This window comes from Gallus gallus, chromosome 3, assembly GCF_016699485.2.
Source record: "Gallus gallus isolate bGalGal1 chromosome 3, bGalGal1.mat.broiler.GRCg7b, whole genome shotgun sequence".
Taxonomy (NCBI): Eukaryota; Metazoa; Chordata; class Aves; order Galliformes; family Phasianidae; genus Gallus; species Gallus gallus.
The window spans coordinates 26,239,119-26,266,536 of record NC_052534.1 but is presented as its reverse complement, the minus strand read 5'-3'; the positions used below and the strand labels follow the sequence as shown (position 1 = coordinate 26,266,536).

At 42.5% G+C, this 27,418-nt stretch overlaps 1 protein-coding gene across 2 annotated transcripts in view; it reads right to left on the bottom strand.

Moving 5' to 3' along the window:
* EPAS1 (endothelial PAS domain protein 1) overlaps positions 1-27,418 on the bottom strand; it is a 119,464-nt gene that overhangs the window by 55,040 nt on the left and 37,006 nt on the right. The window contains exon 1 of one of the 2 annotated variants that reach the window (NM_204807.3): positions 22,064-22,326. The exons of the other annotated variant lie outside the window; for it this stretch is intronic. Coding sequence (NP_990138.2) covers positions 22,064-22,089 — 26 coding nt within the window. The 5' untranslated portion in view covers positions 22,090-22,326. Of the gene's footprint in view, positions 1-22,063; positions 22,327-27,418 lie in introns of those variants that run through there. 2 annotated transcript variants of the gene reach the window in all.

The window sequence follows — 27,418 nt, the reverse complement described above, 5'->3', positions numbered from 1 at the left end:
ACCTTAATGATGCCCTTTCACAGACTGCACAGCCTGACCAGCACAATCCACCCAACACCCATCAGGGCACGTGGGCTCCATGAGCAGGTGCTGCAGAAGCCATAGACAAACACTTGAAGGTTAGTGTCTTCACAACATCATGTGAATGAGAATTTAGGTTTTGTTGTTCTTGTGAATATGGCAGGTACCTGTAAACCAATCCCCTTCGCACTCAGTTGATCTTTGACATTATGGTGCCCTACAAATACACAGAACTTGTTTGGCACACGATGATGTTCCAAAAACAAGAACAGCATTGTAATTATGGTTTTGCGTTGTATATAAGTACCAGCGACCACAAAATATATTTAAGGCTATTTGCTGTATATGCAATTCTATCTAGCATGTAAACATCTCTCTCTTAAACAAAACTCCACATTAGCTATGCTGACACCCCCCAAGCTTTTTGGAGCACTCATCACCACGTCCTCTCCTCGTCACTCCCTGCCTACAGCAGCACTCTCATATCCGTCTGAGTACTATCTTACAAGTCTCCATCACGGATTTTATACTTTCTAAGTTCAACAGATGCACAGAAGAGACTCAGTATTAGCATATGCTAAATGCCTTCTGTTCCTTATTAAAGTCACCCTACAGGAAGCAAATGCAAATTGCTGTCTTCCATATATAAGGCATGGTCTCAAAGATCTTGTTATTAAGTCATTGATCTTCAACTTTCATTCTTCCTACGTTTCCAGTACTCAAATTCTGCTTGAAATAACTATGATGGGGAAATCTCCATGCTGAAATTTATTACCAAGTAATTCCCTTCATTGATTTAACAGTAACAAACAATCAAAAGCACCAATTTTTAAACAACAAGAAAAGGGTTTAATGATTATTGCAAAAGTTAACAAAAGGATTCCTATAATCCTTGCAAAAATCTGTTTGCTCATGACTCTTATTCAAGAGTCCTACATGCTGTTTTCTCTGTCTTCCAAGGCTATAGCTTTGTACCCTAATGATGCTCTGGTTTTATCAGGAGATTATGCTAGCCATGGCTAGTATCTTATCTAAGTAATCCCTCTGTGCTTGACCAAGGCTAAAGCTGTGCTAGGGGTATGAAAAACGTGCTTTGCTGAGGAATAAAATACATACCATTTGGAGAAAAGGAGCAGCAACTGCTAAGGAATAATTAGCAGAAAATGATTATTTTCCTGAAAAAACAAAGCAAAGCAGAAGAAACAAAAATACTTACCTTGTAAGAGCCCTTATTAACCATCAGACTAAAAGTCAATTCATACATGTATTAACAATGACATGCAATCATGAGGATTTCTGCTCAAAAATCATGTACAGTCAGTGAAATCAACAGGACAGATTTTTGCTGAGAATTTGGATAGAGCAAAAGTGAAGCTGGTTGCCTGTTAAAGTAATTTGTGTGCCTATTTCTTCAATCCTTTCAGCCTTCTTGGAGTAGTCTTATCTATAGAGACATGTAGGGAATAGCCCAGGTGGACCAAGTGAGAGGTGGATATAGCCCAGCATCTTCCCACCAGCTCATTTCAATCAGTGAACTCCAAGAAGGACAGATAAAACAGAGTGATGGTTCCTCAAAACATTCTTCCAGCCGCCATGTATTACCCACAGTTCTTTACTGGACAACCATCCTCAAGAAGTTTGGTCCGGTGGTTACAGTTGCTTTAGATTACTAGCATATACCTGAGACTCAGTAAAACCTTTCAAAGTACATACTGTGGTAGGCCAGTATAACACTCAGAGCTTAAACTGCTCATTTCCCTACCTCACTGCTTATGGTCTGGTCTGTCCAGTCCTGCTGTACAGCAGGCAATGTAGTGCAGCCTTATCAGGAAAACTTTATGCTGTGGAATTGGGCTTCGTAGAAAGGGCAGAGCCACCTCATCCCTTCCCAGCCCTCAGGCACCATTGGGGTAGCACACACCACCTCACCCCAAAAGATAGCCTCACTGAGCCTAAACAAGCACTCACATCAGGAAAATGAAAGTATTCTCTTTCCCTGTGCAGCTCACATTGCACTGAGCTTCTCTTTGCCTTCATTTCAGCAATGTTCCTCATTAAAGGAAGTAGAAGTTTCCTTATTAAAGAAAACAGAAATTTCCTTCTTTTTGCAGTTAAGAGAAACTTAAGTGTATAAAATTTGGGAGACATCATTGTTCTTTCCAACACTTTTCTGCTGACTTTTCAAAAATGTGCGTTTTTGAAATTTGATTCCAGATCTCCATTAGGATTCCCTAATGCTTTTAAAATGCAGACAAGAATCAATGCAACATAAGCAACAGTAATATTTGCCATTTGCTTCTGCTTGATTTGGCTGATCTAACAACCAGAGAGTTTTCAGATCTCTGTTTTGTATAGTACAGCTAAGACTAGACTTCCTCACTATAGCATTCACTGGTTTTCACTGTTAATTTTACAGTTCCTTTATCTCACTTTTTCAAACCACAAGCTTTTAAAGCCTACTTAGACACACAAGTGCAATAATTTGTGCCTTGAAGATCCATCCTCTAAAAAGTAGAGAGCATGACTATCTCAGACAGCAGAAGCTGCTCCAAAACTCCTGAGGCCTTCAGTATTTAAGGAGATTAGATTTTATGGTAATACAAGGAAATTATTATTACACACCTATGTTATTACCTCATGTGCAAAGATCCCTAATGACAGCGTACACTCTATGAGACTGCATGAGACATGGCATACTTTGCACTGGCATCACAAATTTGGCTTTCTTTGGGGACAGACTACAGTTTAGAGCTAAGTTTCATACAGAAATTTATAATGATAATAAAATTTTAAATAAATACGTATATATCACTTGCTCTTCATCTACTGCAATACACATAAGGAGTATCTAAATAGTCATGAGCATTTCACATTCCTCTCTGCACAATATATACCCAAGAGATTTACAGATATTTTTGTCAGCTGCAGGACACGATTCACAAGATATGCCCCAGTACTCTGGGGGCAGCACAAGCATAACCCCATTTCTCTAATGCTTCCAGTTAGTCTGTACGCAACTTCTTCCTTAGATAAGAAGGTTTCTCTTGCTCCCACAGAAGTTCAGCCTGAGGAACAGGGAACAAAACCTTATGCGTCACAAACCGACAGGCCTTTAGGACTGAAAACATCCAGCATTAGGCAAGCTGTTCCCCTCTCCCTTTATCTGTAAGCACAGGCATTTTGAAAGCGCCTATCTGCCCTGACATGTCCTTCAAAGGAGAGCAGTATCTTACTGCTCCAAAAGCCAATGACGGAGGCCTCTGCCCCTCTGAGATAGCTATCATTCCCTTCCTGTGGTGAGGCCCATGTAGATTGGTGATCATGGCCCTCAGCGCCAGGCTGCATAGCATCCTAGATGTAGGCATGTACGCACCCATGCGAGTGACACAGGGTGTTTCCCAGCTCTGAATGCAGATTGCTGCATACAGCTACATGCTTGTTTACTTGACTGCGATCCATATTTAGACATGTGTACAAGTGCACAACCCTGAGCTGTTTATGCAAACAAAACTCCTGCTGAATGCTGTGGGCATCCCCCTAAAAGCTCCACAGCAATCACTTGCAACTATTTAAATCATCATCATTAAAAAAAAAAAAAAAAAAAAGGCAAAGAAATACAGGAAAATAAGAGGGGGAGCCTCTCAGACACTCTGCTAAATTTTGATCAAAGAACATTCATAGTGATTTTTACTGAAATCATTTAAAACGGTTCAGATGGTTTACACAGTAGAGACAAAACCTCTTACGAGGAAACAGACTGCCAGGTACTAAAACTCATCCTCACCAGCTTCTCTATCGCAGGGAAATCTCTCTTCATGACTGCAGCCTGCATTCTGCATTTGGCTAAGTTACACTCAGCCCAACATCTTTTATAATTCTTAGGCTTCTTCTTCATCTTAGAACTAACTCAGTATTGGTCTACTTCTACAATACAATTTTTATTTGTATGGCCTCTCCAGGACCCCAGGAACCATCAGTGAGAGCCCAGCTTCGTATTGGTACATAAAGAGGCTTCTCCACCTCTTTGCAAGAAAAACGCTCAGATAAATCTGGTTTATTGGACATCCAGGTGTCAAAAATGTGGTATATTTATATAATCCTCCTAGAAATATTGGCTTTCAGAAAATAGTCTACTAGATGCCAGTAGTATTGCCATTATGTTACTCTGAGAATTTCCCAACTGCCATATCAGTTAGATTATAATAAAGTCACTGAAGTTCTGATGCTAAGAACACAAAGTAATAAACCACTCATAACTGATTAGAAAATGACCTCATAACATGGATTAACTGATAAAAGTATATTTTTTTGTTAAGTTAACCATATTAATAAACAGTGTTGCAAAAAGTCACATGTAGGCAGCGTGAACTTTCCTATGTCAAAGTTACTATGCCAAAGAACAGGATTAACAGCTTGAAAGCTACACTTAGAAGGGGACTGCTGAAGATGTCATGTCAGATGACCACCTTTTTGAAAATGGGTTCTGACACAGCTCATTTAAAAAAAAAAAAAAAAGAGCATTGCCAGTATAAATGCAGAAATACGTCACACAAACTGCTTTGAAATCCACTTCCAGAACATATATAGGAATAATCCAGGCTGATAAAGCAGTAAACATTAAAATTTGCATTACTTTATTAACAGCAGAAACAACATATACAGAAGCATTAAAAAAAAACAAACCAACAAAAGAACAGCAGAATGAGAAAAGTCCTTTCTTAAATTTTGCCATCTTTGTCTTAAAATTAACACTCAATACCCAGATCATAGTCACAAAGCAAACACAAGGACTCTTAACTGAGTGAGGACTAACAATGATGAGAATTCCATCGTTCTCTGAGAACATTCCCATTTACTGATACGCTGTCATCATCTTCCCCTTCTTAATTAACACCTATATTTGCCACATAAACCAGTCGCAGCGGTGCCTATTTCAAAGGTGTAGTCAATCTGATGTTCTGCTGGTGCTTCTCTCATCCTGGGGTCGAGACAGGCAGGTTCACTGCACCCCCACATGGCGCATCACCACACAGCCCCAGCTTCCACAGCCAGGCATCTCCACCAGCATCACGGCTCCTGAGGTGGAGGCCACTCACCCACATGTTTGCAGGGCCGGCCTTTTAAAAGTCAACTGTCTGACGGGGCAGTGACCAGATCGAGTCACAGTTATACAAGAAGCAAGGAAATATTATGCAAGACCACAGGAAGTCAGAGGAGACAGTATTCTGGGCAGGCCTGGCAAGGAGTCTGTGTGAACTCCAGCTAACAAGCAGAGCTCGGTCATTGGCGCCAAATTCAGCAGAGAACATTCCCAGTGCTGCAAAGGATAACACTCCCCATGTTTTTGCCAGTGGGCTGCCGTCCAGGACGCCATGTACCTGATGAGATGCAGATAAACCCAGGTCTTATTTTTCGCCAAGTCTTCATTTATTTTTAAAATTTGGAGTGTATTTTTGTCCGACATTTGTTAGAAGTGGCAAATGGTTTGTTTTCATGGCTTTGCTAACAGACCACTTGCTCTTATGCTCCCTATAATTTCATCTACAATAAGCAACCAACAAAGAAAATATGTGGCAGAAGTTTCACTTTTTCCATGCATTTTGCCCATCTCCACCTGAACACGCCCTATGAATAGGATGTATGAGGGTCCTGGATTCCTCTTCCCTTGGCATTTTGGAATGATCGAAGCAAGTGGACTCAGTGCAAATAAAATGACACCCACCTCTCACACTACTTCAATCTGTTTCCATGCAGAAAGTAATTGTTGGGGTGTATTATCATTTGTTTGGGTTTTTTTGATTTTTGAGAACTACCTCATCCAAGTTTTACTTGACAAAGATATCAGTTCAAGTGCAGTGAACTTTGTCTCCAAAACAGTTGGAAAAACTGGCCTCAATCTGGCAAATATTCATCATCTAGCAATACATGAGTCTGGAGAAGTTTCATGGTTTGTTCTAGGACCTACCTTCGAAACATCAATGGTTTGATGTGGAAATCCGTTTTGAGATTTACACACATACTTCCAAATAAGCAGTGCAGCATGCAAAGTATTACACAACACAAAACAATTACCAATTGTGATGAGTGTAGACAAAGCATTCTCAAGAGAATCTGTTTTATGTTTGTAATCAACCTCCTAAAAAACAATAGGGCTCCCCTTCCAGCAAATACATAGTACAAACAAAACCCAAACAGTACACTGCTGCCTTGATGGGGGAAAAGATTCTGAGAAGTATAATAGGTCTTCAGCAGATATGAATTGCCATCAGCAATGAGCTGATTTGGGTAGTTTTCCTCATTACCATCCCTTATGGGAACGACAAACATACGTAACTATTAACATGAGATTCCCATCTTCCCCATGCTTCAGGTATGAAAAGGCTCCCATATCCTAGCACTTTTGCAAAAATAATTAAATGAGCACCACAGCAACACAGGAAAGTGAAAATGTTACCGGTGACAATAGCTTCATTGTTACTTTAGTATAACAATGCCCAAAATTAATCATAAACCTAACAGCAAATACCAAATGCATACACAATTGGACCTCTCCAACCAAAACAGATCTTTCTACAGCCAGACTCAAAGCTATCACTGCTCAGAAGTTTACTTGTTTCTCCAGCTGAAGACAGCAATTCCTTTCCAAAACAAAGAACTCCAAAAGCACTGTTCAGATCTTGATTCAAACTCACACTGAAGGTTTTAATCTGGCCAGAGTAAAATATTCTGCACTCTCAAGTATTAATACTAAAACATTCTCACATTTGTCCAAAACTGGTGAGGCTTAAACACACTGAAATACTCAGAAATGTAGGTAGGCATCTATTTCAAGCAGGTATTCTGTGAATTCTGAAATGCCGCTGGAGTTAAACTAGTAAATCATTCTACAAAGGCAACAAGTTGTTCTGTGAGCTAAGGTGCAAGCATAATTATGCTTCTCACAGTTGTGCAAACTCCTGATGTACTGTGGTATCTGTACCATACATAGTTTGCTGCAAGCATGAAGCTGCCTGGAGTTACTGCCACTGGGAAGGGAGAAAGGAAGACCTAGGCAACTACAGGCTGGTGAATTACAGTCTCACTTCTATGCCTGAGAAAACCATAGAGCTGATCTTCCTGGAAGATATGTTAAGGTGAGACAAGGAGGTAATCCAAGACAGTCAGCAGAGCTTCACCATGGGCAGATTGTGCCTGACCAGTTCGATGACTTTCTACAATGGAGTGACAGCACTGGTAGACCAATGAAGGGTAACTGATGTCATCTACCTGAACTTCCACAAGGCTTCTGACATGGTCCCACACCACATCTTCATCTCTAAATTAAAAATACATGGATTTGAAGGTTGGTCTATTCAGTCTGTTCCAGTGCCAAATAGGTTGCCCAGAAAAGGTAGGGATGCTCCATCTCTGGAGGCCAAGTTGGGCACCCTGATCTAGCAGGTTGCAACTCTGCCCAAGGCAGAGGGTTTGTAACTGATGATCTTTAAGGTCCCTTCAAACTCAATCCATTCTATGATTCTAATCACTGATTTCTATTCTAGTTAAATTCTACATTGAAATTCCTTTTGATGACTGCATTCCGAAGTAATTTAAAGGCAACATGCACCAATCCAAAAATCATGCTCTGAACCTTATGTATTCAATTTGCGTTCATCTACAGCAAACCAAAATATATCTACTACCACAAGAAACAAAGCATTTACTGCCCTTGAAGTAGAAGGGGAGATTGCTCTCAATGGGCAGTGTAGAATCCAAGGGAATGGCATGGAGCTGTGTTAGGGGAGAGTCAGTCTGGGGATTAGGAAAAGGTTCTTCATCAGAGAGTGGCCGAGCACTGGGACAGGCCTTGGGTCACAGCCCCAAGCTGCTGGAGCTCAAGAAGCATTTGGACAATGCCCTCAGACATAGGCTTTGAATTTTGGGTGGTGCTGCGTAAAGCCAGGAGTTGGACTTGATGATCCTTGTAGATTCCTTCAAATATGGGACATTCTATGACATCTCTAGATATCTATGTATCTCTTTATTTTCCCCGTGGTACGGTAGTTTCATATTCTAGAGATTTCCTGTAAGCCCTCTAACAATTCCTGGTATGTGAGCAAACTAAATACTTTCAACGCAGCGTATTAAAATAGATTTGCACATTAAATGTTTCCTTCTATAACTTTGAAAATCAGAAGTTACTTCCCACACAAATAACTATGTAAGAACTGATTGTTAGTTCACTTTTATACTTTGAGTGTTTAACCACGTTATTTACTTAATCCACCACTTCACTGAGGTAAAAACCAAGTAGAGCAATCCTAAAGAGGGATAAAGGTTCACATTCTACACAGTTTATCTTATTTTCTTCAAATGTAGTTTCAAAAGAAGTATGCAGAGATCTCAGACAAGAACTGAACTCTGTTTTGCAAGAAGTTCTACATACATAGGTTGCTCCAGAAGTAACACCTATTCATTTCCATGGAAACTTCAACAGATACAAAGAGCACAATAAATTGATAGAGCAAATTCTCAGATAAAAACACTATTTTTCAGCACACTCAACACCATTAGCTGCGCATTTTTGCTAGCGATGAACAAGAGTCTGCATGTCATGCTGGTAAAAATCTGCATAGCCATCCAGAACGTGGCTTGTCTTTCATGTTGCTGCCACCATTACACCACCCACTGCCTCACTTTCACAGTCACTATTTGGTTTCCATAAATGTCCAGCAAGTATCAATGAATGTCAGTGGGTGCAGTTTTTTCCTTGTGGAGTAATTCAGTTACATACCTTTGCTTAATATGCACTTCCATGTCAAATGCCATTTTGTCAGACTGCCCCTCTGCTGCCATCTGTCACACAGCAAAAAAACATAAGGAAATATTGGTGGGAAGGTTCAACATCTAGTGCTGTACCACCAATATCCACCTCTGATGTCATGGGCCAACATAATAAAACTGGAGGTACTACATTTGGAACAGTCCTCATAGACTATCAGACTTCAGGAGCTGGAGTTGTTTTGGTATAAAAACACAGCACTTAAACTGCTACGTAAGGTACAAATGCAAACTAAGAAACACAAAGAAAGCAGCACACGTCTCAGTACAGAAATGACTTGGTAGGTTCATTCCATGGCTGTAACTTATTCAAAACACAATGCAACATGAAATCATTTTATGCTTGCACAGTATTCATTACATTGCCTCCCTCCAAAGGAACGCTTTATGATGAATTCATGATGGCATGATTTACTCTTAAAGTTTTTAACAAGTCAGGCTCCAGACACTCTTATCAATTCAGCTTTGTCTTTAGCTGGAGTTCTGCTCCACATCAGCCATCGTTACTCCTGAAACCTGTACTGCGACCTGCAGTGTAGACTTTGCTCACTGAAGCATTCTGCTCATTGCATTTCCCAGGTTTGAAGAGAAGCCACCACTCACACAATAAGCACCATCTGTCATCCTGAAAATAAATAAATAAATGACGCCCTGAAAGTAAAACTACCAGTCACTGCAGTTTATGACTTCATTTTTGAGAAGCTGGCATTGTGTTATGCTCTGTTTATGGTGTTTAGTTTCGTGGGGAGGGGGATGGAAGTTTTTCTAAGCTTTGGCAGGCAAAGAGACAGGAGTGGTGCTGCACAGATAACGAGCTTCTTGCTTTATCTTTTTTGAGGCCTGCTTATACACTATGCAAAGCTGCCAATAAAAGCCTGTACAAAATGTTATGCTTTTCTCACTCCCTTCCTCAGCCTCAGGAAAGAGCCTGCTCCCCTCTCCAGGTCTGCCTGTCATGCACAGGCAGGAGAACCTTATCCTGAGTGAAGGCCACGGGCCCACGGAAGGAACTTGCTCATGTTCACCTATCTACAAGCACTCTGGGCTTACTCCATAATTCAGCACTACTCTCCTCCATTGCAGCTCTCAGATCAGAGAAATGGAGACCAAACAGTTGCTGTTTGAAGTGCTGCCAAGCCCCCATTCTGTGAGGAGCTTTGGTTTCTGTGCAATGCTTGGATCTTTCTTTTTGTCCTTATCATGCTGTTGGGTTGCTCACCTACCCACATTGAGAGGAAACCTGAAGGAATCTAGGTGGTTATTACCTTTCAGACACATTCAGGGCTGTACAACTCCATGTCCCACCAGCACCCCATCTCCTGACCTGCACAACCGATCTCATATGACAGGAGGACTCAAATCAAAGGTGACGTAAATGAGGGCTTAGGTCACATGTCAGCACATGGGTGTAACCTGTATATTGAGGGATAACATGTAGCGGTGCAGTAAAGAAAGCACATAGCTAGGAGAGCGAGAGATAACCTAGCTCCTTCCGTTTCACAACCTCCTGTTTTTGTGTTTTCAAATCAGGTTTATCACACGAGCTTCTTGCTAAACACAGCTACGGCATTGCATGGGTCCTGGAAATAGAAAGCTCTCAATTCACTAAGTTCACAGTCTAAATAAATAAGGGAGGAAGGGAGGATATAATACCACATCAGTTTTCCAGACTGGGGAACAAGGACTGATGACAGAAATCAGCCACCCTGGCTGGGCTACACTACCAATCCACTGGCTACTCCAGTTGGGCAGCAGGGCCTTCAGAGAGAGAATGGTGGAGAAAGGCAAGAGCAGATGCTGCAGAGGTGACATTCACTCTCTCAGCAACCTCACGAAACAATCAGTTCTAAGTGTGGAAAAACAGATCTAGAGATGAAAATAAAAAAAAACCAAAAACAAATTTTATTCAGCTTAGCTGTGCATTATTCTGTGCTTTGGCCCAGGTTCCCTGTTCCACAGAGGCTTTGTTCAGGCCAGTCGTGTGGTTAACAAACAAAAGTAGGGTTGAGGGAGTTGTTTTTTTCTTATGTGCAAAATAATGGACATTTCGAAACACTAGCATTAAGTTTCCCTCAAGTTACCTGCACTTGCTTCTATTCCACTTTCAGGTCAGCACATGCCTAAGTGAATAGGATAGTCCCTCTTGTGAATCAGTGGGAAGGCAAACACAGCTTTGCTGTTATGTAAAAGCCAGTAGCAGTGTTAAGACAATTTAAGGAAAGGATGTTCTCATAAAAATGTCCCTCTGATTAGTCATGCTAGTAACACATCCTTCAAATCATTTTCAGGAGGAAAAGAAAAGTAGAACTGAAGTTATTAACTGTAACTGATAACCTTACACCTTTAGCACACAAACAGTCCACTCTCAGCTGAATCAAACCACCAGAAAGACGTCCCATCAGTCAAGCAAATATTCCTCAAAATCACTCATGAGCAAGTGCAGTGGTTAGCTGCTGAAAACAACAAGAGGAGTCTACACATTTTCTTTAAAACATAAGTAATGCACTTTGTTAAGACCAGACACTGTCTTCTTGAACAGATAGAGTAGGAAAGCAAAGGAGGAACTGGCTTCCTCCTCTGCAACTGAAATTCTCTTATCTTGTTGGCAAACGTTGGCCAACTCCATCACTTTGCATTCGCCAAAGTACAAGAGTCACTTTGAAAGGACAATGGGAAAAGAGTAATGCCAGCCAGCATGAGGAGACAGTAGAAGTAGTAAATCCCAAACCTAGGGCTCCTTGTGAGGTTTCCTTCATGACAGAGATTCTCTTTAAGAAGGGATGGGAAAAATCACAGCCAGATAGAACTAGCAGTGCTCCCTACTTGGATGGCTCCCAGAGACATTCAATGTGAGAATTTCTTCTCGCATTTGTATACATAATCGTGGTCCAAATGCCATAAAAAAAAACAAAACCCACCATCTTCGTTCTCAGCAAAATTCATACCGGCTTCAAAGTCAATGCTCTCCCTAATTATGCAAGCCTGATAATACTTTCATTGACATCACCCAACAAGTAAGCGGCGTATGAAAATCTAAGCAGGATCAACAACGCATAGTACCAGAAGACATTCTGGCATTTGCAACAAGTTTTAGATACAAAGTCCATGACAGATCGGTACATTCATAGCAACGTTCCACATTTAAATATGTAAAAATTCAGACAGTTTTTTTTTCCTAGTGTTTGTTAACACCACGCGGACCTTTGAAGTATTGTGACAACAAGTAGCCAGTAGCACCAAGAATTTACTCACAGAGAGGGTAATACAATGGCGAATAGACAGGGCTGAAGGACCAACAACAGCTGCTACAATGTCCGAAAAACAATGGCTGAATGGGGCTGCTTTGTAGTTTATCATACAAATGCAAGTGCGAAGACAACACCAATACCAAGAGTTTAAGTACCATTTTATGGCATTGAAGACTTTAGATATGCTAATGATCGAAACAAAATACAAGGAATGTTCTTTAAGCGCATTTCCACCACCTTTAAAGAAAGTCCTTCATAACCACGCTACCTCGTGCTCTGTTCAGTTCATCATCTAACCGGTATTTGCATTTTACAAACGCGTTTTAAAGGAAAAGCACTATATAGTAATTTTGGAACTCTGAGACGACTTACATCAAATTTTTCAGTTCCTAATGGCTTTTTTTCCCCCCTAGTACTAAGGTTTTAAGAAGAGAATAAGGCCTCCGACACTACGAATTACCAACAAACTTTCCCTTTCAAGAAAAAAAAAGATTTCATGCAACAAATTTAGGCCATTGCACTGGGTTCTAAAGAGGCAGTAATTCAGCAAATCACCTTCTGTATATAAGATAGTACACATTAAGGGACTGGGAACCTGACTGCCTACAGAAAACGCATGTACAAGAGCAGAGGCGGATGTCACCTACTAGGATCAGCGCATTTCAAGATACTATTGCGTCTGTTACTGAAAGCAACAGCTTTCATGGGAAAGACAAACATTTCTATCTCTCTATCATATGTACGCAGGTTTTCAAGAGCATGACTCTAAAATTATCAGTCCTTTCAGAACAACCGAGTTAGAAATTCAGCAACGGTTTTTTTTTTTTTTTTTTTTCATCCCTTCTATATTTTGAGTTTCTCATTTGTAACATCATGAACTGCTGATGTAGGCTGGAGTGTGGGGGGTGTACCTTTCCTGCTGAGTTTTCCACCATACTACTGTTTTTAAAAAGCTGTTCTCATAGCAAAAGTTAGAGAAGACATTTGTCATCTGCAAGTCTCTCTTCCTGCTTAAACCAAAGACAGTTGAATATTTTCATTGGACCCAGTAATTTGTTTGAGCAATTATCAGTTTTGAAGGACTGGGCCTGTTCTGAGTTCAAAGCCTCAAGCGACAAAGGCTCCATGAGTAGCCTAGAAGGGACACTTTAGCATTTTGGTATAGCAGACAGACTTAAAAAGAGTATTCCTGAAAGGAAGGCAGGAACTTGATTCAGGTCAAGCCACCAAAACAAATTCATGCATGTCTACCATGGCTTTCAGTAGGAAAAAATAAAAATAAAAATCTTAAAAACAAAGAAATCAAGTCAAATACCAGAAAAATATATTTTATTATAAAGAGGTTGAACAATACCTAAGTGTCATTCAGACTAAATTTAAATAGTCCAGTTTCAGATGACCAACATAGTGCAACATAGGAATTCAGGCAGATTGTTAAAGTGAAGTGAAAGGTAAAATGTTTCAGCACTCTACAAATGTTTTGACAATTTCTCAATCCCATCTCTTTCTTTTAGTCTAATATGAGCTCTCACTTCCTCCTTGGATAGTTATTTTCCAAGAAAATATTTTACAGCAACCTTGAGTCTTAAAAAAGTGCACAGCTTCATCAAGTATATCTACAGCTTTTCTGGTTTTTAGTAACCCATTTTTTAGAAACCTGCATGTTGTATTTTGCCTTCATTTACCTAACTCTGACTAATGCATTTTGATATACTATAATACAAGTAACAAATATTTACAGTAGATTAAGTTCATGTTTCAGTTGTTTCAAATATTTTCTAAATGATCCTGGTAATCTTATTGCACATATACCTCCAGACTGCTTGTTATCAAGTGCTGAGCGTTACACCCACATGATTCATCCATACAGGGAGACGCTCAGTTTTAAAATAGAAAAATAATTAAAAAAAAAAAACCCACACACACCTCTGACTATTTTTAGCCTCTCATTAAATAATACAATTTCCTGAAACAAACAAATAAACAGGAAAAAAAAAAGAGGTCAGCCTGCACATACTCTAAAATGTTGTAAAATTTTCTAAAAATACTTGACCACATGGCATTGATTCACATCCAGATGTAAAGGGATGCTGCACTGCTTCTTGAGCTTTCTATCCTGTTGGAGCTGCAGAGAAGGGAAAGAAAGCAACAGGGAAAAAAGCAATTTTTTAAAAGAAAAAAATAAATAAAGTACTAAGGCAGACAGCAGAAAGTACTCTGGCACATAGCACTGTTGGCTTTCTTGTAGAAGCAGTGGGGTAACCCACTGGAGCAGCTCAGTAGCAGACAAGATAAATGAGATACCAATGGGGTTCATCCTGCACCCGAAGATGGATCAAAGACCAGAGCCAGGAGTGTGACAGCCATGCCAGTACCATCCCCCCAGGTCGTCATTCCCCCCCCACCCACCCAGCCACCATGCTGTGGCCCTTCATTCCTGGGAGGACCCTTGCCAAGATCAACAAGATATCCTAGATGGGTCATGGGCATGCTGAGTGGCAGGTCAAGAACATCTATCTCATGGAGTGTGATGGCCAACAGAGAAGCCTCCTTCAGCAAGGAAGAGCTAGAGTTATGCTAACACACAAGTGGCAGTAGAAATTATTTTCTGAACCCAAAGCAATTTAAGGGAGGTTTTACACCAGCCCAGATCAATAAGAATTAGCATCTTCTTCCCATCATGTATTTGAAGATGTCCTTTATCTTGCAGATCTGAAGTGCAGAAGCAAATATTGTGCGGAAGTCATCACTCTTAAAATCACCTTTGTTCCACCACAACTGTAAAATAAGCACCGCTTTCATAGAGAAACAGTGGGTGACCTAAGCTCCACTACTGCTAGCTGGGAAAAAAAAAAAAAAAAAGCTGAGAAGACACGTTTGTTTCTGTGAGTTCTCGTAAGATCTTGGTGGGGCACTAACCCTTAAGCTTACTGACAATGTAGTAAGAAAACAAACAAACAGAAATATCCCAGCCATATATCTCACAAACCCTCACAGCTGGGTTGTGTCTACTTTGCGTATTCTGGCCAGGTTTGAAATTTGTGTAGGTCATCGCTGAGACTGAGGGATGGGCCTCAAAAGGTGGGGGGAGGCATAGACAAGATACATTTATAAACATGCATTTACTTCCCCTGCAACTTGTTTGGACCAAATAGGTTTGGTCCAAATATGGACCAAAACACCAATAAATTGTTGGGATCATTATGAAAAAGTCAGTTTGGTTCTACAGAGATACCATAAGCACTTGACATTTAAAATAGATGCTACTAAATGTTATTTGCTTGAAAGCAGATCACTACACAACATATACACAGCAGGATGAAGAAACTAGAGGGGCACGTTTCAACATATTTGTTTCGGGAAGGAAAGAGAAAAATGCTAAGGATCTCTACTGCCCAGTTTTGGTCCCACTTGGAAGCAGAAACAAAATAAGAAAGTCTTCTTTTCCTTCTGCACGGATGTACAGAGCTTATTCGTAAAGCTGCAAAATAAGCCGGTATTAATCACACACCCACAGGCTAACATAAAGCATTTGTAAGTTTTCTGCATTTTTTAGACAATCTTTTTGGAGGCAACACCCTAAACATTCTAATCAAAGAAAACTGCTGATTCCACATATTCACACACAGAGGAGGGGTCAAGACCAGGGCACCTCTTTGACTGAAGATCAGACATAAAAATTCAACTAAAGCAACTTTGCTTCTTGCCTGGCAAAACATTTGGTGAGTTTCTGTAGAATAGAACATTGAATATTTGCTGTGTCATGTAATGCAATGGACAGAAAAGCATAATGGATATTTTATCCTACTCCAAAGTTCTTGTAATAGCAGTCAAGTAAATTAAATTACAAGTCTAACTGCCCTATGATCTAAATATGTGCATTTAATCAAAATATATTATGGTAGGTTTAGTTTCAGCTACGTTTTCTAGAGCTAAATAAAGTCACAAAGAAAAGAACCAAAATCACAATTAGATTTGAGCTCAAGAAGTAAAAAGCATAATTAAATGAGAGTTACTTTGGAACATTACTTACTTATCAGCCAATTGGCTTACTCTGCTTCATTAAACTACTTTCCAAAGGCACAGTAAAATGCATTTTCCTATTTTACCTACTTCAGAAAGAGTCCCCATGAAAAGTAGCCCTGTAAATCCAAGAAGGCAGTTATTTTCTGCTATATAAGCAGTCAAGATTTAACACTGAGAAGATAACTATTACATTGCCTTTCAAGCAAATGGAGCACAAGACCGACAAATGAGAATTAAAAGTACCATACTTACTTCTGTCTAATTTAAGAGAAAGATTCTGTCTACACCGTGGCAGGTACTACGAGCAAAATTATTTATAACTGCTAAGATGTATATACATGACACTATGAATATTGGTGTAATTAACAGAATAGCATCACTGGATTTCACAATTAGCTTTAGAGAAATAAAACCCTTCCATACATTCAAATTACTTTTAAATTCAACCTCTTCTATCATTGTTTATTTGCCTACTCTCATGTTTTTTTCCAATTGAAACTAAAGTGCATGTTTCTGTACCATTGCTCAAGTGGTATAACAGATTTAACTTAATAAATCTCAATAGGGTACTTAGCTCATCACACAGTAAGTTATCTTTGTACAACACAGAAAGTTTAACCACTGCTTTTGGAAAAGGTACACTGAAATTTGACACAATGTCAGAATGTCTCTCACATCCCTGAATCTCTAGATGGAGATCAAGGGAACAATTCTCACCCCCCTCCGCCCACCATAAGTACAGAGCAAGTCAGAGACAGCATCATGAGACTGCAGGTGTTCAAGTCTATGGGTCCTGAAGGAACTGGATGATGTGGTTGCCAAGCCACACTCCATCATTTCTGAAAAGTCACAGCTGAGAGGCTAAGTTGACAGTGACTGAAATAAGAGAGGAGGTGATCTGAGAGAGCCAGCATGGCTTCACCAAGCGCAGATCATGCCTGACCAGTCTGGTGGCCTTCTATAATAGAGTAATGGCATTGGTGGACAAAGGAAGGGCAGCTGATATCGTCTACCTGGACTATGACATGGTGCTGCACCACATCCTCATCTCTAAATTAGAAATATACGGATTTGAACCTAATCCATTCTATGATTCTATGATTATTTTTTATACTAAAGCCTCTTCTTTGCAAACCAGGTGTTTTTTTTCCCTAGATAACAAGAATTCCAGATTTTGTTGCCACCACTGGCTGTCAAGACTGCTTGCATGATAGCAAACGATTCTTAGAATGCAGAATCATCAACAAAAATATTCACAAAACTCTTGCAGATGTGACAGTCAACTTCTGACTGTGAATGTGAATGTGATTTTACACTTGCCTGTAGATAGATCAAGTTTTGTATAGCAGTTAAGTAATTTAAATTTTCTATCCCCACTACACCAAACAGCACACGTATAACATATCTTACATATGACCGAGAAACAAAAATACTGAAGCGTTTTACATTGTTGTAAGATACACTATAGAAAGGCAGAGAGATCAATTTTTAATACTCTTGATGAAACTCTTAAACCAGCAGCATAATCTTCAAATTTCTATTAGCAAATTACACCAATATGCAATATATCCCCAATGGTCCAAATAGGGTAAACACTACAGAAAACAACCAGCTAACTTATTCTCAAGATACATGCTACACACATGGCAAACCATCCCTTTGCATCTGTGCAAAGTACAGATCCTGAGGAGTCCAGATATCTTTGGGAGGGCTGCACACACTAGGGAGCATTCACACTGCACACCATGCTCACAGTGAATGCCATTCAGTCCTCATTAAGCTCAAACACTTCAACTCTACGGATGGAAGCTCCAGGAGCTGGGCAGCTGAAGCTGAGCTTTCCAAGCAGACCAGGAAGCCAAGTCAGAGTTCAGCACAACCTGTTACACGCCATTGTAGGCAGAAGCAGATGCACACATCTGTAGCCTACCATTCCTCATTCAGCCCTTGGGCTGCCCTCTGGTAGAAAACATCTGTAGAAATACAGCAAGGGTGGTGAATGCAGAAATCAGAAAGACAAAAATCAAATGTCACACTCAAGACTTCTCAAAGCAGTGGCAATGTCATTGCCAATAAGGTTTTATTGCTTTTCAATAGAAACCTCTTCTCAGGAATTTATAATTGCCATAGCAAGCCTACAGCAATAGCCTCCAGCTCAGGTGTCTATCACTCACGACTTAACCTCCTTCCAAAGGGGACTAAAAATTGATTTGTTTTGAATTAGAACGAGAAAGGGAAATTGCTGGATCCTTCCAGCTGGTAGCTGGGCTATAGACAGAGAACACACCAGCTGCAAACAGTTCCAGCTTCCAAAGTTATTCCACAATGCAGAACAACATTGCAGTGTATAGAAGTGACGTGGATCAGAAGGCGGGATCTGTTGGTCCCACTCCAGCACAGCAGCCTAAGTCCAGTCACTCCACAGTAGAATTGGCCACAGTCATTCAAGATGACCTGTGCAAGTTGAAGTGCCTGCCTTTTTGGTGCTGAGGCATAAATCCAGACGTCATATTGTTAACATCCAACAAACAGATTGCTCATCGGGAATTTAGGAGATTACATCTCATTTTGCTAACTTCAGTAAGAGAAGTTGTAGGGCAGATGTTAGCATAGAGGCAATCAGGAGTAAACTAAAATGCAAGGGCTATGCGTGGGGAAATGCTGAGTAATAACAAAATGTGAAGTGTTGTTTTTATACAGTTGAGTAATCTCTGCAATACTCTGCTAAGAAATGCGTTCAAAGCTCCATCTTGAAGTAAATACAGTGAGGTTTACAAGAATATAAGGAAGAATCCATACTGGCAAGTAGATGATCTAATCCATCGTCATCACAGCATAACAGATAAACAAGAGGCAGTATATCTGACAATCCCGACCTACCTTAAAATAGAAAGCATACTGGGTGCTATAAAACTGACACAGTACATTTCCTGAAAGCTGTAGTTTAACGCCTTGGCCCATCCAAACTCTTTCGCATTTCCTGGCATCCAAATTCATCCACTAAAAGCAAGCAGCTACCTGAGCTCTGGAGCACGGGGTGTCAGGACCATTTCCTCATCCTTGGGAGGAACAGCCAAGAGTGATTTCAGCTTGGCAGAATCACTCTCTTGAAGTAAAGATGAGTGGAAACTGAGGCACAAGTTGTCTGTCAGAGGGCCCCAACGTCTAATAAAGCCAAATGTGAAAGAGGAATTGAAAGCAACCACTTATTTAGCCGATGATGGGAGGAATCTCATTTGTCACTCACTGGACATGAAGAAGTTAAACAGATTTACACAACATCACATCCTTTGGGTCACAATACAGATTCCTTTTGACCTTCAGGTCCAAAACAGTAATTCATTACTATGTGGGAACCCCTATTTCAGAATCTCCATAACCTGCAAAATTGGTTTATTTCTCATACTACCAGAAAAATACAAAAAGCCCCAAACAACACAGTTACAAAGTCCAAACCAAATTACGTGTGGTACCAGATCAGTCCTGAGACTGGTCTCAAACTCTTCTCAAACAGACACTTCTGTCTGTCCAGAACAGTCCATTTAACAAACCATCCAAACCCAAAAACATAATGATGTCCCTCCAATTAAATTTACAGGAACACACGACGAGGGAATAATTTAAAAATACACCAAGATATTCTTCAAAACTGTCCCGATTAAATTGAGATTTATTTACTAATTGCCATTGTGCTGCAAAATATTCATAAATGCAGGTTTGGTTTTTTGTTGGTTTTTTTTTCCCCTCCCCACCTTTGATTGCTTAATCAAATTTCTTTTCACGCTGCATCAATTTCCTATATTTGGTTTTTAAGACAGTGTAGATAATGAATTTTTTGTTAAGTTAAAAATAATAATCGTGTTAATCTCAACTGGTTTTAAAGGTAAGAAACGACCACAGTGTCGTTAAATGTGCGACAGCACTCGTTCCAGGGGAACCAACTGCTCTTCCTCATTGACAGACAAAGCTCCAAATGAGAACCTGAGGATGCTCTTCAACTTAAATGGCCCATTAAAAGAATCAAAGATTATCTTCCACAGAGCATCTGTTTAACAGTAAGAGAACTGCTCTTCTAAACATATGTGCCAGAGTTGCCTGCAAATCCGGCAAACCAGATTACCACCACCACCTTTTTCCCCTGAAATCGATTTATAAGTGCCATTAGCCAGTCAGGTTAGAGTTTCCAGCTGTATATCTGGATAGAAATTGAGCGAATAACACAACAACTGTTGAACTCGAGGCAATAAATCTATTCCACCATAGTAAAAAAAAAAAGTCAGAAAATACGCCTCTCGCTTCAGTATGCTACAGAGTGTGGTATTTCCTACAGGCTGAGGTACATATTCGGACAGACAGTGAGACACGGGCACGGTATCTTAAATCACTCATGTGATACGCTCGCAGCTCTTTCACAAACACCAATTTACACAACAATCCCACGAGCCAGATAACAACTGTTAGCCTACCTCGGAGAGAGACAGAAAGCTGTCACTGGAATGTCACAATATTTACGGAAAATCGGGGACAGAGCAGAGATAAGCGATCAAACGCTCTGTTTCCAGTCCCGTGAAGTTTCTACGTTGTACCTTAAGAGCATTTCTTCAGCGTGCTGCGCTGCAACCTCAGGTACCACTCACCGCCTGACTACGTTTGAACGCTAAACCCAAAGAGATAAAGAGTTTCTCACGAAAAGAGGCAGTGCAATGAAGGCAGGGAGCGTGCGGGTTGAGAACGCACCGCTGCTTCCTTCTTCTAACTCCTATAAACTTCTACAACACGTTGTTATAAGCACACCTTATCGTACTGCAATCGTTTGCTCCGACAAACGAGGACACGCAGCGCACCCACGTTTTATGCTCTGCACAGAGGTCTGAAGCCCAGAACAAATCGCACTGCAGGTATTTTGCTAATTCTAAGCCATTCGAGTTTAAGAAACGGAGACGGGCTGCATGGGAAATGTATGGGATGTACGACGATCGCTCCCCTTTCCACGGTCACAGAGTGACTCAATGAAAAAGCAGCCTTTCTACAAACCCAAACCGGCGTTTGGTGCATCATCAGCTGGAAGGCACACATGACAAATAGCGAGATAAAATTCTTACTTGGCAAATCACATCTTTTATGAACACAATCTACAGTCAGAACAGAAGCGCAAGCGAGCCAATAATAGAAGCAGCCTTGTGACTGCCTGTTGTAGAAAACGGGCTGAATAAACACCCTGTCTGAGGTTTCGTGGACCTTTATTCACTCGCTTAGTGCTCGCCCTTGGAAACCGGCGATCGTGAACGAGGGCGCTTTATTTTGATGTTCAGCCTCGAGAATCAGCGGGGAAAACGCTCTGAAGCGCCTACAGAAGCGTGCTAAGTCGCTCTTACTTCTCCATAGAATAGTTCACTGGCGCAAAAGGGAGACGGCCGGCCTGCCCCGCACTGAGCGCTGCCCGCCGGGCTCGCTGCTCGCACCGCCGACCCTCTACCTCTAGGAAACGTTTGGCACACGAGGAACTCCACGGACGCGCCGGGTTTTCTGACCGAGTGCCCAGCACGAGGCGGCCACGGGGACGTGCCGAAGTTTATTGGGCTAGTACCATTTGCATACATTCGCACGGCGTGCCAACCGCCTCTAGGCGAAAAGGTACGAAGCGCGTTCAGCTACAAAGATGCTTCCATCCACTCGCGCCCCGAGAGGCCACAACCGACGGCAAGCCAACGCGCCTCCGCGACCGCGCTCCCAGGTGCACCTGCCCGGGAGCTCCCGCAGCGCAGCGCAGCACGGCCACGGGCACAGCGCCTTCGCTCCGGGCGGCGGCCGGGCCGGGTCCCTTCCCGCTGCGGGCTCCCAAACCCTGCCGGGCCGCGGCCCCCGCCTCCCGCCCGGTCCCCGCGGGGTTCGGCCGCGGCCCCGAGAGGGACGGAGCGGCCCGAGCGCCTCGCCCGCGGCCCCCTCACCTCTTCTTCTCCTTGTCAGCTGTCATCGCGGCGGCTGTCGGCTCCTGCGCCGCCTCTCGGGCCGGGGCGGGCTCAGCACCTGCACGCGGGACGCGGGGCTCCGCGGGCGGCCGGCCGGGGTCGGCCGGGGTCGGCGTGGCCGGGTCGCCCCCGAGGCGGGCGTACAGTCTCAGGACACTGCCGAGGATTGTACGGCCCGCCCGGGGGAGGCAGCGGCGGCGACGCGACGGGCGGGAGCGGCTCGGCGGCGGGCTGTGCGGCTCGGCGCCGCCCGCAGAAAGTTCTCACTTTAAACCTTGGGCCGCCGCCGGCCGCGGAGGCAGGGCCGGCCCCTCCGCCCCGGCCCCGGCCCCGGCCCCGGCCCGGCCCCGCCGCCGCCGCCGCGCCCGCCAATGGGGGCCGCCGCCGCCGCTCCCGGTCTCCCCGCCCCCGGCCCCGGCCCCCGCCCGGCCGCGGGGCAGCCGAGCGCCCGGCCCCGGGATGCCTTGCGCACCTTCTCCCCCCCTCCCCTTTCTTTTTTTCTTTTTACAACTTATTTCTTTTCCATAATAAGACGCCTTTAGCCCGCTACCTCTCTGCGCGTCCCTCCGGGGGGCAGAAGTGCGGCCGCACCTGCCCCGCCTCGGCTGAGAGCGGCGGGGACGGCCCCGACTCCTGCGTGGGAAAAAGCGTGCGTGTTTAGAAAGCATTAGTAATAATAATAATACTAAAAGAAAGGAAAACGAGCAAACAACGCGCACGGCTGGCAGCCGTACGAACGGAGCTGTTCGCTCGGGCTGTGCGCATTACAGCTGTCCCGGCGTGCGGGAGCAGCGGGCGGGTCGGAGGACTGCCCTGGGACCGGGCTGCCCGAGCCCGGCTTGTTTGGCTTCGCTGTTTTCTACATCACTCTGCCTTCCTGTTATTTAAGCTTCGAAACTCTCCGAGGTGCAGGGTGTAGCGAGCAGCGTTACAGCTCAGCTCATCCCAGCACCTGCTACGACGTGCTGTGGGGTCAGTACAAAAACCTCAGGGTTCTCTTACTTATTTACACCAAAGCAAATCACCTTGCTGGACAAGGGGTGATGAAGATTTTTCTGAGAGTATCTTTCATCACCATACGGAGCGCAGTCTTATCCTCGTGTTTTCCAATGCGTGCCTTACATTTTTCCATCTCAAACCCAAACATACACCTTTGCATGAGGCTGTGCCAGGTTTCTTGTACTTCTGCAGGCCAAGTGAGCCCAACTAGATACTGTCCTTGGTCATCCAAATGGGAGTGATTTCCCTATGCCATGTCCTAGGCTGCTTTGTTTACAATGGGTCAGAGGTTTGTTCTCTTTTATACCGTATGGATGTTTAAAGAAATGTATTTGGGTTTGAATTTGCATATTCTGCTCTCGGCTCGGGATAGGGCTACACATGCTTACACAGCAACAGCCTAATTACGTGGTAACAGGTTTGGTTTTTGTTTTTGTTTTCTTGTTATACAACAGAGCCTAAACAAAAGAAACCCACAAATATTTAAAACCTAAATAAACTTAGTTAAACAGAATTTGCGTATGCAGGACTAAATGTAGCCTTCTGGGAATAAAAGAATGCAACAGGATCAAAGAGCCAAGTCACTCATTTCCTAGATTAAATAGACCTCTTCGTCCCTGCATTGATCTCTGCTGATGTCAATGCTCCTCGCTGCATCTTAGAGCACTTCACTTGGATAAACAACTTGCCTTCAAAAATCAGACAAGACAAGCATTTCAACTGGCTAACTCCAAAGCACTCAGTAAATTTCAAATATTTCAGGTCTATCCCATTGGCCCAGCTCTCATTGGCTCTGTCTGCGTGGATATAGCACAGCTGAGCAGCAGCCTCAGCCTCTTGCTCTCTTACTAGCGAGGCCTGGAAGTACTTTCCCGGTTGCAGCATCACATCCAAGCAGCGGTCCAAACCCCAGCCTGCCCTCCTCTGTGGGGACACTAGTGGCTACAAGGCAGAGCAGAGCTGAGCACCACCAGAGCCTGTCTGTTGCATCACTAAGGCAAAGCAAGCAGGTCTGAGAGATTCTCACAGCTCCATCACAACTTCAGTTCCTAAAGCTGCCTATACTGTTATTTCTGGCAATCGAGCTCTCCATCTTGACCACAAGGAAAACAAATGTCTTGCCCTCTGGAGCCTGGGCTGTGAATTCCCTCCCTTTCCCATGACCACTCAGAGAGGGAGATTTTTAATAGCATCGTCACTCTATTTGATGCATTCTGAGACAATGAGGCACCTACAGAGAGAGGAAGAAAGCTTTCTCTTGCTGGAGGACAGTAGAGAGAATCATTTTGTTCTAACTGCACATCATTACTGTTTTAATCTCCTCTACTGTCAGCCAATACTTATTAACTATGTTTTCCACCATAAGGCAGACTTTCCCTGTTCTTAGACTCTTACAAGACTCAAGAGAAGCCACACTGTGAATGCATTTACTTTAGAGATGCAATATGTAATCTACAGGAGATGACAACTGCCAGGAAAGCCAAGAGAAACCTCAGACAGTTCTGGTTCAAGACAGTAAACACAGCTTGCCTTCTCAATTACTGTCATCCCCTTATGGGTTCTGTTTCATACTCCTATATTATTCCTTACATTTTATATCCCATACTTGCCACATTTTAGAGCTAACTTAGAGAAGGTAGACATAATTTGGAGGGAAGCTCATGGAAGGAGAAAAGGTACTCAGGAAATTTCACGAGCTGACCTTAATAGGGGTTAGCTTCTGTTAAACCCACCCTGTCAAGTTCTGCAGCAGAATCAACATAGCATCAACATAACAGTAATTCATCTAGATATGCTTCCTCATCCTTTGCGATCAGGGAAAAAATAAGTAGTTATGTTGTCCTCTCTGTTTTGGAAATTACAGGAGGTGACCCACATTGTTCCCATGTGAATGCCCTAGAGATGCTATAGGAACAGTAAGTTCTTGATTTCCCAAGAGCAATCTTCAGATGACAGGCACTGAAAACGACCTGTTATCATCTGCCAGCACAGCAGTGGTTTGTTCCCAAAGGGCCCCTCAAGTCAACAGGGGATCAGCTTATGTCAACCACTCTTGGACTAGACTCTAGGAAGAATACAAATGGAAGACTTACAAAAAATAAAACCATGGTCAAGTTTCATGATTCACTCTCAGGTCAAACTGCACTAAGAATTTAGAAAATCTGCATATGGTTGCAACTGGGCCACTGGAGCTCAGCTCATCCCAAGGCAGGATGCTCCATCACCTGGACAAGAAGCAAGCAGGCTCCTGTGTGCTGCCCTTCATTCTGAAACAAACCACTGATTTAAGACCACTTATGCTATATCACATATTCTCAGGCTATGCATACACCTGCAGTCAACCATCCACATTAGCACATGTCTTGATTTGAATGCGCATAGTTATCAGCTGTGAAGGAGGAGCAATGCTCTGTGTTATGTATACATGCTACTGGCACCTGTATTTACTGAAAGGTTATTGGTAAAACATAACAGACAAGATTGTTCAGCAGTTAATGCTCCAGGGATACATGATTACTCCATCCCTTATGAGGAAGGTGTTATGATTAAAAATAAAAGCAGCTTGAGTGGAGGAAGAGTTTCAGATTCATTAATAATCCCTGGTCATCTTCTCTTTTTTTTCCCCCTTGGCTCCTCAAAACCACCAAAAAGCAGAAGAACAAGATAATTATCTGTCACCACAGGCACCAACTTTTTTATGAGAAAGGGAAGGGGAGAGAGTCCTGTTATTGCAACACAGCTGATCCCTTGTGGAAAAGGGATGGGATTCTTCACTTAATCATACCAGAATAAGCTATGGCCTCATAACGTTCGTTACATATGTTAGCAAACGAGAGAGAAAAATATGTAACTTCTGAAGATGAAAAAAAAATTGTTATGTAACCAGTCACTTGTGCCCACTTACACTGTCCTTCATAATGAGCAGTCCACACCTGCATCTCTGTGTAACTACACTTCCTGCAAAATCAGTAGGTGTGCCCCTTCTGCATGGTGGCACCAACCTGTTCTCAGGCTAGGAAATGGGAGCACAACCCGCACACATGGAGTTTGTGGGATTTCTTTGCCTTTTCTATCATTCTATATATTGAGGAAAGAGAAATAAATAGAAAAACCAACAGCTTATAACAACTCTCACTCCTGTTACCCTATGCTGAAAACAAAACACACTCTACAGACTGTACTGGAACAGCTGCTTTAAAGTGCTGTTTTGAGGGAACACAGAAAGATGTGTCTTAGGGCTTCCAAACACTGAGTGCACACCTTGGAGCAAGGCTCGCTGATAAGCTCAGGTATTTTGAGGCATTGATTACTTACAGACACATTCCAGACGTTTCAGCCATCACACTCCCATAGAAAAAGAAAAGACACAATGGCCAAAATGTAGGGCACGTACCTGGAAGTTTTAAAAGGCTTAAAAATTGCTTAGCTCATCTTTTAGCCTTTTTCAAAATTACGTAGTGAGGATGCCCGTGGCCTATTCCAAGCAGAGGTCGGGAAACAAAGAAAGTGATATGTTGCAATAGGCTCAGTTGAAGAAGAAAACTGATGATGAATAAGTGCTCAGAAATAATTCTGTCATAATGCTGGAAACTATCCTTTTGAAATTTTGGGAAAGCTAAACCAAGAAACCAATCCAGCTTATTAAATGAAGGCGGCTTTTGTTTTGGGTTTTCCCCTGACATTCAGTAGCTTATTACTCGAGAACACTGTGAAAACAGTGTGCTTCACAGTAACATTTTTCACTTGCGTTTCACAGTTACAATAAAGAGGCTAAATACATTTGCTAAGCAGGATCCTGATTCATCGTTTTGAGTGCAAACAACACCAAGGCAGCCAGGACAGCCACTCTGAAGTTTAAACACAGTGAGTTTAATCTGGGAGCACAGAGCATTGCTGAATCTTTTTTTTAATATATAATGCAATAGTAGTCTAACTTGATGAAAAAGTAGTAAGAAGCAGACATGGCCTTCAGTTGCAGAAATTCTTTTCCAGTGTTTCTGGAAAATAGGCCCCGTATAGGTGTAGCATTTACTGAGCTCTCTGCAAGTCCCCCAGCAGCTGCCAGTGCCCACACCAGGCTGCAGAGGCCCACGGCCTCCTCCTGCTCCACAACAGTAGCACTCCAAAGGAGGCATGGCTGTGAGACCAGAGACTTGTCTTCCTCAAAGCCAACAAAAACAACAGCAGTGTTCAGAAGGGAAGGGAAAACGCTCCTCTCCCTGCATCTTAAAAGCCAAACTTTCCAGCAATGTTTTTTAACGCTTATTACCTCCTATGTTCATGAAACAGCTGTCTGCATACAGGAGGAGGAGCAACATAAACATGAGGCTCTCC